The sequence below is a fragment of the Castor canadensis genome, chromosome 11 (assembly GCF_047511655.1).
Source record: "Castor canadensis chromosome 11, mCasCan1.hap1v2, whole genome shotgun sequence".
Classification (NCBI taxonomy): Eukaryota; Metazoa; Chordata; class Mammalia; order Rodentia; family Castoridae; genus Castor; species Castor canadensis.
This window is the reverse complement of record NC_133396.1, coordinates 41,884,554-41,897,436: the sequence shown is the minus strand read 5'-3', so window position 1 is coordinate 41,897,436 and position 12,883 is coordinate 41,884,554. Positions and strand designations below refer to the sequence as shown.

The window sequence follows — 12,883 nt, the reverse complement described above, 5'->3', positions numbered from 1 at the left end:
TTGAGATACAGTCTCACTGTGTTGCCCAAGCTGGTCTTATACTCAAGCGTTCAAGCAATCCTCCTGCTTGAACTTCCTGAGTAACTGGGAGTGACAGGAGTGCGCCACGGTACCCAGCCCCAGTACCCGGGCCTTGCTCATGCTAAGCGCGTAATGTATTTTTGTCCTGTAAACCTAGAAGGATGAACTTGCTATCTGCTGAGAGCAGACTTAGCCCCTTAAGGGAGTGGTCAAGGGTCCTTTTCAGTTTGAGATGCTAATTGTCATCCAAGTGGAGACATGGAGAAGGCGGCTGCACAGTGTTGGAGGCTGGAGAGTTTGGAGCTAATGTCCTTAGCATGTGGACTGGCTAAACCACGGGAATGTGTGGAGTTGCCTAAGTAGGGAAAAGTTGTTTGGGCACAGAGCATCTGGTTATTTGTGGCTGAATCACACACTACCCTAAAACCTTACGGCTTCAAACATCAACCTCCTGTTCTTCCCAATTCTGTGGATCAGGAATGAACAGGCCTTGGCAGCTCCAGTGAATACCATGTGGTGTCAGCTGGGTCATCACCTTGTGCATGGAGCTGGGCTAGAGGAGCAAGGAAGCTTGCACTCACATGTCGCAGAGAACCTAGCGTGCCCCGCCCCCGCTGCTGTCAGTCAGGAGTCTAATACTTGCTTCGTTTTTGTTGTTTTTTTCTTATGGTCCTATGGTTCGAATCCAGGGCCTTGTGCATTCAAGGCAAGCGCTCTGAGCTGCATACTCAGCCCAGCATGGTGGCTGGCTTCCTTCAAGCCAAAGAGGAGGCCAGGAACTGCACTGTACTGGTCAAAGCAAGTCATGCAGTGAGCCTAGGTTGAAGGGGAGGGGACATAGAGTCCACTTTTGTATGGATAGAGTGTCAGGTGCCTACAGGGAGGGAAGGAATTGGTGAGGAGTATCTTGGAAGACCAGTTACCACATTGAGCCCTAGAGGACAGAAAAATGAAAAGTTGTCAGCAAGGAGAATGTGAAGGAGTGGCCAACAAAATTAGAGGAGGACTAGCTCTGAGCACGTTAGCCTTCACCTGAGTGTATTTCCCATATGAAGAAATTGTAACTTATTTACCTGTCGCTTCCTAGACAGACCAAAGCAGTGCTACAAGGGCTGTCTAGTGTGGCCGTGCCCTAGAACCAAGTCTTCTGGGAAGAAGAGTGTTAACACTCCAAGTGAAGGTGGAGATATCTTCTCTGTCTTCAACTTAAAGGACTGGAACTGTTGATTTTTCAACATTTTTATTGAAATAGCACAGAAGGCTGGAAGAAAAAGTGCTACTGTGGTGAGAAAGAGCCCTAAGCCCCAGCTGCTGCTGCAAAATGGCCTTTAGATGGAGTTTCATCTTTGGTTGGAAAAAAAGTTAATCTGTTTTTCAGTTCCAAGTCAGTTCAGCCTAGAATAGTCCAAAACTAGAGTGGGCTCCCTATGTTCATTTTGTTTGTTTTTGTTTTGTAGTACTCGGGTTTTAACTCGGTCTCACACTTGCTAGGCAGATGCTCTACCACTTGAGCTACTCCACCAACCCTTTTTTGTGTAGGTATTTTTGAGGTAGGGGCTCACAAACTGCCCAGGCTGGCTTCGAACCACAATCCTCCTGATCTCTGCCTGCTGAGTAGCTAGGATTACAGGCATAAGCCACTGGCACCCAGCCAGCTCTTTTTGATTTAGTTATTTTTCAGATATGGTCTCACATTTTTGCACAGGCTGAACTGTACCACCATTTTCCTAGTACTCCTCCCTCATAGCTGGGATGACAGGTATGTGCCACCACAGTTTATTGGTTGAAATAGGGGTCTCACCAAATCCTCCCTCCCCCCCACCACTGGACTTAAACTGTGATCCTCTGGATCTTGTCTCCTGAGTAGCCTGGATTACAGTAATGAGCCACAGCACCTGGCTGGTTTTTGTGGGTCTTTTTTTAGGGTTTTTTTTTTTTTTTGTGGGACTGGGATTTGAATTTAGGGCTTCGCACTTGCAAAGCAGGCATTTTACCACTTGAGCCACACCTCTAGTCTATTTTGCTCTGGTTAGTTTGGAGATAGGGTCTCTTGAACTTTTTGCTTGGGCCGGCCTCAAACTCCATCCTCCAGATAGCCTCTCAAATAGCCTCCCAAGTAGGTAGGATTGCAGGTGTGAGGCACTGGCACCTGACTTGTTTTGTGTTTTTGAGACAGGGTCTTGCTATGTATTCCAGCCTGGCCTGGGACTCCTGAGTGCTAGGATTAGAGACTGGAATTACAGGTATGAAGCACCGTACCCAGCTTGATCATATATTTCCCAGAATGGAAATTTCTTTTCAATCATAGAGGTAACTCATTTATGTGTAAAAATTTGAGTAATACAAAAAAGTGAACTGGATGAGGTGTAGTGGTGCATGTCTGTAATCCCTGTACTCAGGAGGCTGACACAGGAAAATCATGAGTTTGAGGTCAGTCTAGGCTACATAGCAAGATCCTGTCACAAACAAACATAAGCTGGGTATGGTAAAACAGTCCTGTAGCCCCAGCTACTCAGGAGGCTGAGGCAGGAGAATCTCTCGAGCCCAGGAAGGCCTGGGGCATGTGGTTCAAGCAGTAGAGTGCTTGCCTAACAAGTACAAAGCTCTGAATTTAAACTCCAGTGCAGAAAAAAATAAACAGCCTGGGCATCGTAGCACAACCCCATATCATAACCAACACAAGCCAAATGCAGTGGCTTATATCTATAATCCTAGCTACTTGGAAGGCAGAGATTGGGAGGATCACAGTTTAAGGGCAGCCTGGGCAAAAAGTTTGCAAGACCCCATCTCAACCAATGAAAGTTGGGCATGGTGGTGAGCACTTACCATCCCAGCTGTGCAGGAAGTACAGTCCAGATGGGCCAGGGATTATACACTATTCAAGGCCCTATTCAAAAAGTACCTAAAGCAGGGGCGTGGCTCAAGTGGTAGAGCACCTGCCTAGCAAGTACAGGGCCCTGAGTTCAAACCCCAGTACTGCCAAAAAAAAAAGAGTAAGTGAAGCATAAAAAAGAAAACTCCAGATGCTATGTCAACGTAACAATGTAAATACCCAGAATATGTATTTTTTAAAATTACAACTCAAGAAGAAAAAGACAATCTATTGGAAAAATAGGGAAAGGAAATGGACTGTCAGCTCCATTAAAGGAAACCAGCTTGCTGGATAAATATCAGAACTGCTGGTCCATCTCTCGGACAGTTAGGGACATGAAAATTAAAACTACAATGAGCTATACTCCATACCCTCCAGAATGTCTGTTGAAGGGCTGGTAGAGTAGCTCAAGTGGTAGAGCACCCGCCTAGCAAGTGTGAGGTCCAGAGTTCAAACCCCAGTTGCTGCAAAAAAAAAATTTATTCTAAGCCAAAATATCCTTATCCAAATGTTCTACATGAGTCCATTTATATATGAAATTTTTGAGTAGGCAAAGCTACCAGTAGAAGGCAGATAAATGGTTATCTGGGGTTGAAGTGGGGTAGGGATTGACTGCAAGAGAGTGAGGGAACTCTTCTGAGGTGATGGGAATGTTTTATATGTTGATTGTTGCAGTGACTGTATTGTGGAGAAATACATTTGTCAAAAAACAAACTTTTTTTTGTGGTATTGGGCGTTGGATTCAGAGCCTTGAGCTTGCTAGGCAGATGCTGTACCAATAGAGCCATTCTGCCAGCCCTCCATCCTTTATCTCCTTTTTTCTGTTTTTGTGGTACTGGGGGTTGAACCCAGGGCTACAAGCTTGTTAGGTAGGCATTCTATCATTTGAGCCACTCCATCAGCCCTCAAACTGTTCTTAAAACAAGTACAGTATTGCTCATAAGTGGTACCTCAGTGAAGTTGACTAAGTGAAAATTAACAGTGAGATACAATTTCGTACCCATGATATTGGCAAAAGTTGTAAATCAGGCAATGTTGCGCATTAATGAGAACATGGGGACGGGTAACTCTTCTCTGTTGTTGGTGGGATTAAGTATTGGCACAACTGCTGTGGGGCCATTCAGTAGAATAAGTTGGCAAGTTCAAGTTGCACACAGCTGTGATCTAACAATAACTTCTCAAGTATACATTGTGACCTGCAGAGACCCTCACATATGCAGAAACATAAACTGACTGTAGCATTACTTATGATAACAAAAAATCAGAAATAATCTCAACAGCAAGCTGGGCATAGTGGTACACACCTGTAATCCCAACACTTGAAGGCTGAGGCAAGAGAATTGTGAGTTTAAACACGCACACACACACACACACACACATCAACAGGAAAGTGAATCAATAGCTTTTGGTGTAGTCATCCACAAGAACAAACTCTAGGTTGATGTATGTCAACATGGGTAGACCTCAAAAATATAATATTGAGTGACAAAGTTAAGATAGAGAATGATACATTTGGCATGACACCATTTATGTACATTAGAATCACATAAGAGGGTTGATGGTGTGGCCTAAGTGGCAGAGCACCTGGCTAGCAAGTGTGAAACCCTGAGTTCAAATTCCAGTGCCACAAAACAAAAAGCAAAAACATAAGAACTGAGCATGGTAGCATGTGCCTCTCATCTCAGCACTCAGGAGGCAGGAAGACCATGAGTTCCAGATCAGCCTGAGGTACATAGCAAGACTTGCCTCAAAAGAACAAGGGCTAGGGATGTGACTCAGTAATACAGCACTTACCTCGCGTGCACAGAGTCCTGGGTTTGATCCCCAGTACTGCAAACAAAAAACCTACATAAGACAATACTATGCATATGTATATATGTGTGCGCAAGTCTGAAGAGGGAACTAGAAGGATAAACATCAAATTTATGTCAGTGATTCCCCGTGGGAAACACAGCAGGAGATGGGATGAGGCAAGTCTCATTTTAAACAGATTGGCTTTATTAGTATTTTTTTTTTTTTTGCAGTGCTAGGGATTAAATTCAGAACCTTATACTCTGTGGGCTCTACCACTGAGCTACATTTCCAGCCCTAAATTTTTTGTCTGGTTTTGATTTTGATTTATTTTATTTTTGGTGGAACTGGGATTTGAACTCAGTGCTTTGCACTTGCAAAGCAGGTGCTCTCTGCTTGAGCCATGCCTCCAGTCCATTTTGCTCTGGTTATTTTGGAGATGGGATCTTGCTCAGGCTAGGTTTGAAACTTGATCCTCCCAATGTCAACCTCCCAAGTAGTTAGGATTACAGGCATGAGCCACTGGTGCCTGGCCACCCCCAGCCCAATTTTGTTTAATTTTAATTCAAACAGCCACACGTGGTTAGTGGCTCCCACAGGTCCAGGCTGCCAGAGTTGTTGGAGTCATCATGGTCTCCACCGGGAAAGAAGGAAAGCATTTCCTTTTCCCATCCCACCCCTTCTTGGCATCAGCTCTGCTCCACTGTGTAACAGATCCCAGGACAGGAGCGCACGGCAGGGGATGGAGCACTGCAAGGCCCCCATGCCTGCTTATATCTGGTTATTTGTTTGGCTTCCATGGATGACTTACTTCAGAAAAAGGTCTATGGCTAAAAAAGTTTGAAAAGTTCAAGTCAAGGCCTTTCCAAACTCCCTTCCTGCTTAGAGACCAGTCCGATGAGGCAGGGGTAGGGGATGACAGAGTACGGGAAATCAGTAGAATATCTATTCCTTTTGATATTCAAGCAAGAATATTTAACGCCCAAAGTTACATATTGCTTCCTGGTTTGCATAAAGGGCTTGGTGAAGGTGAGAAGAAGTCATGCAGCTGGAAATGTCATCATACAGAGAATCCTTTCTCTCTTTCAGGGAAAAGGCCCCAAAGCTGTCATCAGCATCAAGGACTTGAATGCCACCTTCCAGACAGAAAAAATCGGGCATCCACATGGGCTGCAGGTCACCTACAGAAGAGAGGGGCGCACCCGGAACCTATTTGTGTATCACGAAAGTGGGAAGGTAAGATGCAGTGCCCAGCTTGGCATCCGAGACTCAGCAGGCCAGCTCACTACTTCCATTGCACACTTCATGACGCACTCAGCTGCCTCTTGACCCTTGCTACTGCTGACTACTTTCACTTCCCAGTCTGGGACAGATGGATGAGGAAGGCAGAGTGAGATGTGGGAGGAGAACCCAGCAGGTGCCATGGACATATCTGGACAGTGCATGGTCACCAGTGGGAGTCCAGTTACCAGCAGGAACAATGACCAGGAACGGCAAATGCAGGGAGAGCCAGAGATCCTGAATTTGGATTAGGCTAGGGCCTTGGTTCTCTGTGTACCACCCTGGACCAACAGCATCAGCATAAATCTCGTGGGCACTTGTCAGAACTAGAGTCTCAGGCCACCCTAGACCTGCTGAATTAGAAACTACCATTTAAGCCAGGCACCAGTGGCTCATGCTTGTAATCCTAGTTATTCAGGAGGCAGAGATCAGGAGGATCATAGTTTGAAGCCAGCCCCAGGGAAATAGTTTGTAAGACCCTATTAAAAAAAAAAAATCACAAAAAAAGGGCAGGGTGGCTCAAGTGGTAAGAGCACCTGCCTAGCAAGTGTGAGCCCCTAAATTCAAATATCATTACCACCAAAAAAAAAAAAAAAAAAACAAAAACAGAAAGAAAGGAGGGAAGAAAGAAAGAAAGAAACTATATGCATTCAAGTACTTGTGATCCTAGCACGAGGGAGGCTGAGGCAGGATTGTGATTTTGAGGCCAACCTGGGCTACAGAGTGAGACCCAATCTCAAAAAAACAAAACCAAAAGCAAACCCAAAAAACAAACAAAAGATTTGGGGTATATTACTTAATGATCCAGGAGATCAGCCCAGTCGGAGAAGAGCAGGCAGGTCAAAAAGGGTTGGCAGAGTGGCTCAAGTGGTAGAACACCTGCCCAGTAAGCCTGAGGCTCTGAGTTCAAACCTCAGTACTGCCAAAAAAAAAAAAAAAGAAAAAAGTAGATTCAAGAGAGTAAACTGGGTTGGCTCCTGAGCAGGGTCCTGGGGTGGATCAGAGGACAGAGATGCTAAGTGGGGGTTGACATTTTGGGGGCATCTATTAATTCTAGTGGACACTATTCTTGGCAATAGTTGTACATTGTTTCTTTTTTGGTGGTACTGGAGTTTGAACTCAGGGCTTCATGTTTGCAAAGCAGGCAGTCTACCAATTGAGCCACACCTGCAGTCCATTTTGCTCTGGTTATTTTGGAGATGGGATCTCATGAACAGTTTGTTCGGGCTGGTCTTGAACCTCAATCCTCCCCACCTCAGGCCCCCAAGTAGTACCTGGCAGCTATACTTCTTTTCTTTTGCAGTACTGGGGCTTGACTTCAGGGCCTATGCCTTGAGCCACTTCACCAGCCCTTTTCTGTGACAGGTTTTTTGAGATAGGGTCTTGTGAACTGTTTGCCTGGGTTGGTTTTTAACTGTGATCCTTCTGATTTCTGCCTCCTGAGTAGCTAGGATTACAGGCTTGAGCCACTGGCTTATATGTCATTTCTTAATCCTCAAAACAACCCTGGAAGTGTTTTGTCCCCACATCCCTGATGCATGCCCATGTTAGGTAACTTGCTCAGTGTCACACAGCCAGTGGTTCCTCAGCCCTGCACCCATTTCCACCATGTGTGCCTCTACTGCTGCTGGGAGAGCCTTGGGCAGCAGAAGTCAGGAACCAGATGTAGGGCCTGGGCCTTCCCAAGTGTTGCTCACAGTGGGGTGGTGACGGCGGGTTGCCCTCCAACAGTCTTTGTGTTTCCTTCCTCCTGGGCCTGGGCAGCGTGCCCGGTAGGGTGTTCTGAAGAGCAGGGGTCTGGAGTCCAAGTTGGAGCTCTGTCTCTGCTGCTGTCAGCTGTGTCACTTGGGTAGTCCCTTCCTCCTGTGTTGGTTTGCTTGTTTGTGTATTCTAGCACCCACTTCTCAGAGGGGTTTTAAGGGCTGAGTGACCACAAACCATGAATGTGAAAGTATTTCATGTCTGTAAAGTGCCTTAGAAACATTAGTTACTGCAGGAATTATTTGATTATGATTATAGCAGATGAAAGAGTCAATCTGGTGTCAAATCTCACATCTGTACCACATATTCATTTATGAATTCACTCTTTCAACAAATCTTTATTGAGTCCCTATAGGTGTTCTAGGAAGTGTGATGGTGAGTGGGGCAGGGTTGTGGGTCTCTGGATCTCTTAGTCAAGGAGAGGGGAGATGGGGAAACAGGTGCTGATGATGTGGGTGATGGTTGGTCACCATGCTGTGGACACATAGAAGACATGTGGGGTGTATGTGTCAAAAGGTTTTCCAGAGGAAGGAATTTCTATGGAAGAATTGGTAGCGGGTATAGTGGCTCATGCCTGTAATCCTAACTATCTGAGAGGCAGAGATCAGGAGGATTTCAGTTTAAGGACATCCTTGACAAAAAGTTTATGAGGAAAAAAAAAGTTTGTGAAACCACATCTCAACCAATAAAAAATTGCGTGGGGCAATAGCCAAGTTATGGAAACAGCCAAGATGTCCCACCACTGACGAATGGATTAAGAAAATGTGGTATCTATACACAATGGAATTTTATGCAGCCATGAAGAAGAACGAAATGTTATCATTCGCTGGTAAATGGATGGAATTGGAGAACATCATTCTGAGTGAGGTTAGCCTGGCTCAAAAAACCAAAAATCGTATGTTCTCCCTCATATGTGGACATTAGATCAAGGGCAAACACAACAAGGGGATTGGACTATGAGCACATGATAAAAGCGAGAGCACACAAGGGAGGGATGAGGATAGGTAAGACACCTAAAAAACTAGCTAGCATTTGTTGCCCTTAACGCAGAGAAACTAAAGCAGATACCTAAAGCAACTGAGGGCAATAGGAAAAGGGGAACAGGTACTAGAGAAAAGGTTAGATCAAAAAGAATTAACCTAGAAGGTAACACCCACGCACAGGAAATCAATGTGAGTCAATGCCCTGTATAGCTATCCTTATCTCAACCAGTAAAAACCCTTGTTCCTTCCTATTATTGCTGATACTCTCTCTACAACAAAATTAGAAATAAGGGCAAAATAGTTTCTGCTGGGTATTGAGGGGGGGGAGAGGGAGGGGGCGGAGTGAGTGGTAAGGGAGGGGGTGGGGGCAGTGGGGAGAAATGAACCAATCCTTGTATGCACATATGAATAATAAAAGAAAAATGAAAAAAATAATAATAAAAAAAATAAAACCAGAAGGAAAAAATTCCTCTGTACAGAATTACCACATTAAAAAAAAAAAAATTGCATGGGGCATGTCATACCAGCTATGCCAGAAGCAGATGATCACAATCCAGGCTGGCCTGGACATAAGTGTGAGACCCTATCTCAAAAAATACCTAAAGCAGGGCTGGCGTAGTGGCTCAAGTGGTAGGGCACCTGCCTAGCAAATGTTCAAGCCGAGTTCAAACCCTAGGATCACCAAAAAAATTCTTTGCTGAGTGCTGGTGGCTCATGTCTGTAATCTTAGTTACTCAGGAGGCAGAGGTCAGGGGGATTGAAGTTTGAAGCCAGCCCCGGGCAAATAGTTCCCAAGACCCTATCTTGAAAAAAACCCATTACAAAAAAGGGTTGATGGAGTGACTCAAGGTGTAGGCCCCAGTACCGAAAAAAAACCCAAAAAACCCTAAAGCAGCTGGGTACCAGTGGTTCATGCCTGTAATCCTAGATGCTTGGCAGGCTGAGATAGGGAGGACCGAAGTTTGAGGCCAGCAAGGCAAATAGTTCACAAAACCTTATCTGCAAAATAGCCAGAGCAACCTGGACTGGAGGTGTGGTTCAAGTGGTAGAGCACTTGTTTTGCAAGTGCAGTCTCATGGAAAGAAAAAAAAAAAAGTGAAAAGGGCTTTGAGTTGAGGGGGCAACTCAAATGGTAAAAGCATCTGCCTAGCAAGTAAAGATCCTGAGTTCAAACACCAGTACTGAAAAGAAAAGAAAGAAGAATTGTCCAGTACATTAGAAAGGAGCACACTCAATCTGGCTTGAAGGGGCATGGATAGGAAAGATACGTCAGAAGTATGGTTGGGCCTCCTAAGAGAGAAGAATCAACAGGGTGGGTGGGTGTGTGTGTGTGTGTGTGTGTGTGTGTGTGTGTGTGTGTGTGTGTGTGTGTGTGTGTGACAGAGAGAGAGGAGAAAGAGAAAATCAGAGAAGAGAGAGACAGAGACAGGGAGGGAAGGGAGAAAATGTACTCTTTCTAACAGGCACAGGTTGTTCTATGACACCAGGGGTCAAGTGATGCCACCCTCCTTTGTTTCTTCACATTCAAGGTAGCAAGAAATCTAAAATCAGTCATCTTTCTTGCTCCCTCCCTTGGTTTTACCAGAATCTTGGGAGTTGTATAGTCTGGGAGATGTGGAGGGAACCTCTGGTTCTCAGTTTGTGAGGCACAAAGTGTGTCTGCTGTTCCCCAATGTCTAGACACCAGGGCTAACTTCTCTATGCCAGTCACTGCCACAACTTTTGCTGAGGTGTCAGGTCTGTCTCACTCATGCCATCTGTTCCCTTCCATTTGCCCAGTGTGACAGGTGGACATCTCAGGGCTGCCCCTTATTCCCTTTCTTTCCCTCGATGCCCATGCTGCTTTGTTGATGGGCATCAGTGGGGTCATCCTGCAGGAGCCACATAGGCAGAAAAGTGGACTGATAGAAGGATGCCAGGGGTGGGAGGTGGCAACAGGAAAGCCTGCATAGAGGATTGAAAGAAACAAACAAAACTTCTTCAGGAACCAAACAAACATTTATGCAAATTGGATTTGGTCCCAGGGCCAGCAGACTGTGACTTCAGAGACCTTGGTTGGTTGGTTGGTTTATTTGCAGCATTGGGGATTGAACCCAAGGCCTCTCACACTTGCTAGGTCAGCATTCTACCACTTGAGCTATGCCTCCAGCCCTTTTGTTTTTATTTTGTCTTTTTTTGGTTTTGTTTTAGTTTTGACATAGGGTCTCCTTAACTTTGCCTGGGATTGCCTCAAACTCATGATCCTCCTGCCTCTGCTTCCCAAAATGCGGGGATTACAGTCTTGTGGCACCACGTCCAGCCAGGAAGTTTCTTAGCAAACCCAGCACAGGAGAGCTCAGAACGGCAGAACAGTAGGCACGTTTGACCGAAGGGAGAGAAAGGGAAATTGTCTCATTATTTTGAAACTATTTTCAAGCGAGTTTCTCAATCACCAGAACACATCAAAGTCCAGCACTGCACCTATTTGAACAAGTCTTTCAACCTCCTCATTCCAGATTCCTGGGAGAAAGAGTATCTGATAAGCCCAGTCCAGCTTCTACATTGGTCAGGCCCTGGTCCAGTTGTTGTGGCCAAAGAAGGAGCAGGATCATATGAGCAAATGAGGCTGTTAATGGGGGAGAGTTGAGGATGGGGGAGGCAGTTTTCGGAGAAGCAGGGCTTGGGCTGAGCAAGTGTCCAGAAATCTGTCTATTACAGCCAGGTGCCAGTGGCTCATGCCTGTAACCTTAACTACTTGGGAGACTGAGATCAGGAGGATCTCATGCAGCTGGAGGTCAACCCAGGAAAATTCATGAGAGAGAAAGTTCACGAAATGCTACCTCCAAAATAACCAGACCAACTGGACTGGAGGTGTGGCTCAAGTGACAGATCACCCGCTTTGCAAGCACAAAGCCCTGAGTTCAAATCCTAGCCCCCCTCCCCCTCAAAAAAAGGAAAGAAATCTGTTTATTTATTTATTTTTTTGATGGTAGTGGGGTTTGAACTCAGGGCTTCATGCTTAGCAGGTGCTCCACCACTTGAGCCACTTCACCAGTCCTCTTTTTTGTGTTAGGTATCTTCCAGATAGGGTCTCTTGAACTATGTACCTGGGCTGGCTTTGAACCCCAATCCTCTTGATCTCTGCCTCCTGAGTAGCTAGGATTACAAGCATGAGCCACTGGTGCCCAGCAGAAATCTATTTATTACAATGCCTAAACCAACTTGCAGGATGAGTACAATGTTGTAGGTAAAAGGTGAGGGGTGTGGGGAAATGAAGGAGGCACAGTGTCCCAGGAAAAAAGAACAGCATGAGTTGGGTGAATGGGAAACAGTGGTGGGTGGAAGGAGCTCACTGGGCAAGGGAAGTCCTGTTAAAGAGCTTAGGGCAGGGAATTAGATTTGTAATAGAAAGTCACTCTGGCTTTCTGGGAGGACCAGTTGGAAAGCAGCACAGCAAGGCTGCTGGACACCTGGTTCTCCAGGTGAGACAATGGTGGTCCACACTCCGAGGGATGCATTCTCCCAGAGTGACAGCACAAAGGTACAAGGCTGCTGTGGCCCATGTTGCATTCCAGGCCATGAGCACCTCTGCTAGAGGAGCATCCCCAGGTGCAAATGCCCCCCACCCAAAAGTGAGTCTTTGATACCCGAAGATGGTGCTTTCCTACACCCTTGCTTTTCAAAATGTGTCCCATTGACTAATTGAGAGTTTAAGGTTAAGGAAGGCAGAGTCTCAGGCCCTACTCCAGACCTATTGAATCTGAGTCTACATTTGAAAAGATCCTGCACACATTAGAAATGGAAAGCTAGGTCCTAAACCACTGCATGGAACTTCTGGGCAGCTCACGTGGGTCTTTTCCCTTGGCTGTGGACTTCCTCCTGTCTGGTTTGCTTGCTCAGGGTGGCCCTGGGGCTCTGACATAGTCCTCACCAGATGTCCAGGTGGAACTGTGTGATGTCCAGGTGGAACTGAGTGCTGAGTTCATGTGCCCAAACCTGATGGCCCTAACCCAGCCCTCCATCTCACCAGTTGTCTGTGTCTTCTGCATTTTCCCTGACAGGAGATAGTAGACTGGTTCAATGCCCTTCGTGCAGCCCGTCTACAATACCTAAAAATGGCCTTTCCTGAGTTTCCAGAGTCTGAGGTGAGCAAAATTTGGACCCCAGCTTCTGAGTCTCCCCTCTGCTACCTCCT

General features: G+C 45.9%; 1 protein-coding gene across 9 annotated transcripts in view; it reads left to right on the top strand.

The window, feature by feature from the left end:
- Positions 1 to 12,883, top strand: part of LOC109683327 (arf-GAP with dual PH domain-containing protein 2) — a 44,317-nt gene that overhangs the window by 23,085 nt on the left and 8,349 nt on the right. For 8 of the 9 annotated variants that reach the window (XM_074046415.1, XM_074046411.1, XM_074046416.1 and 5 more), the window contains 2 exons: positions 5,774 to 5,920; positions 12,750 to 12,833. In XM_074046415.1, coding sequence (XP_073902516.1) covers positions 5,774 to 5,920; positions 12,750 to 12,833 — 231 coding nt within the window. The remainder of the gene's footprint in view (positions 1 to 5,773; positions 5,921 to 12,749; positions 12,834 to 12,883) is intronic. The other variant, XM_074046412.1, reaches the window with a different exon arrangement.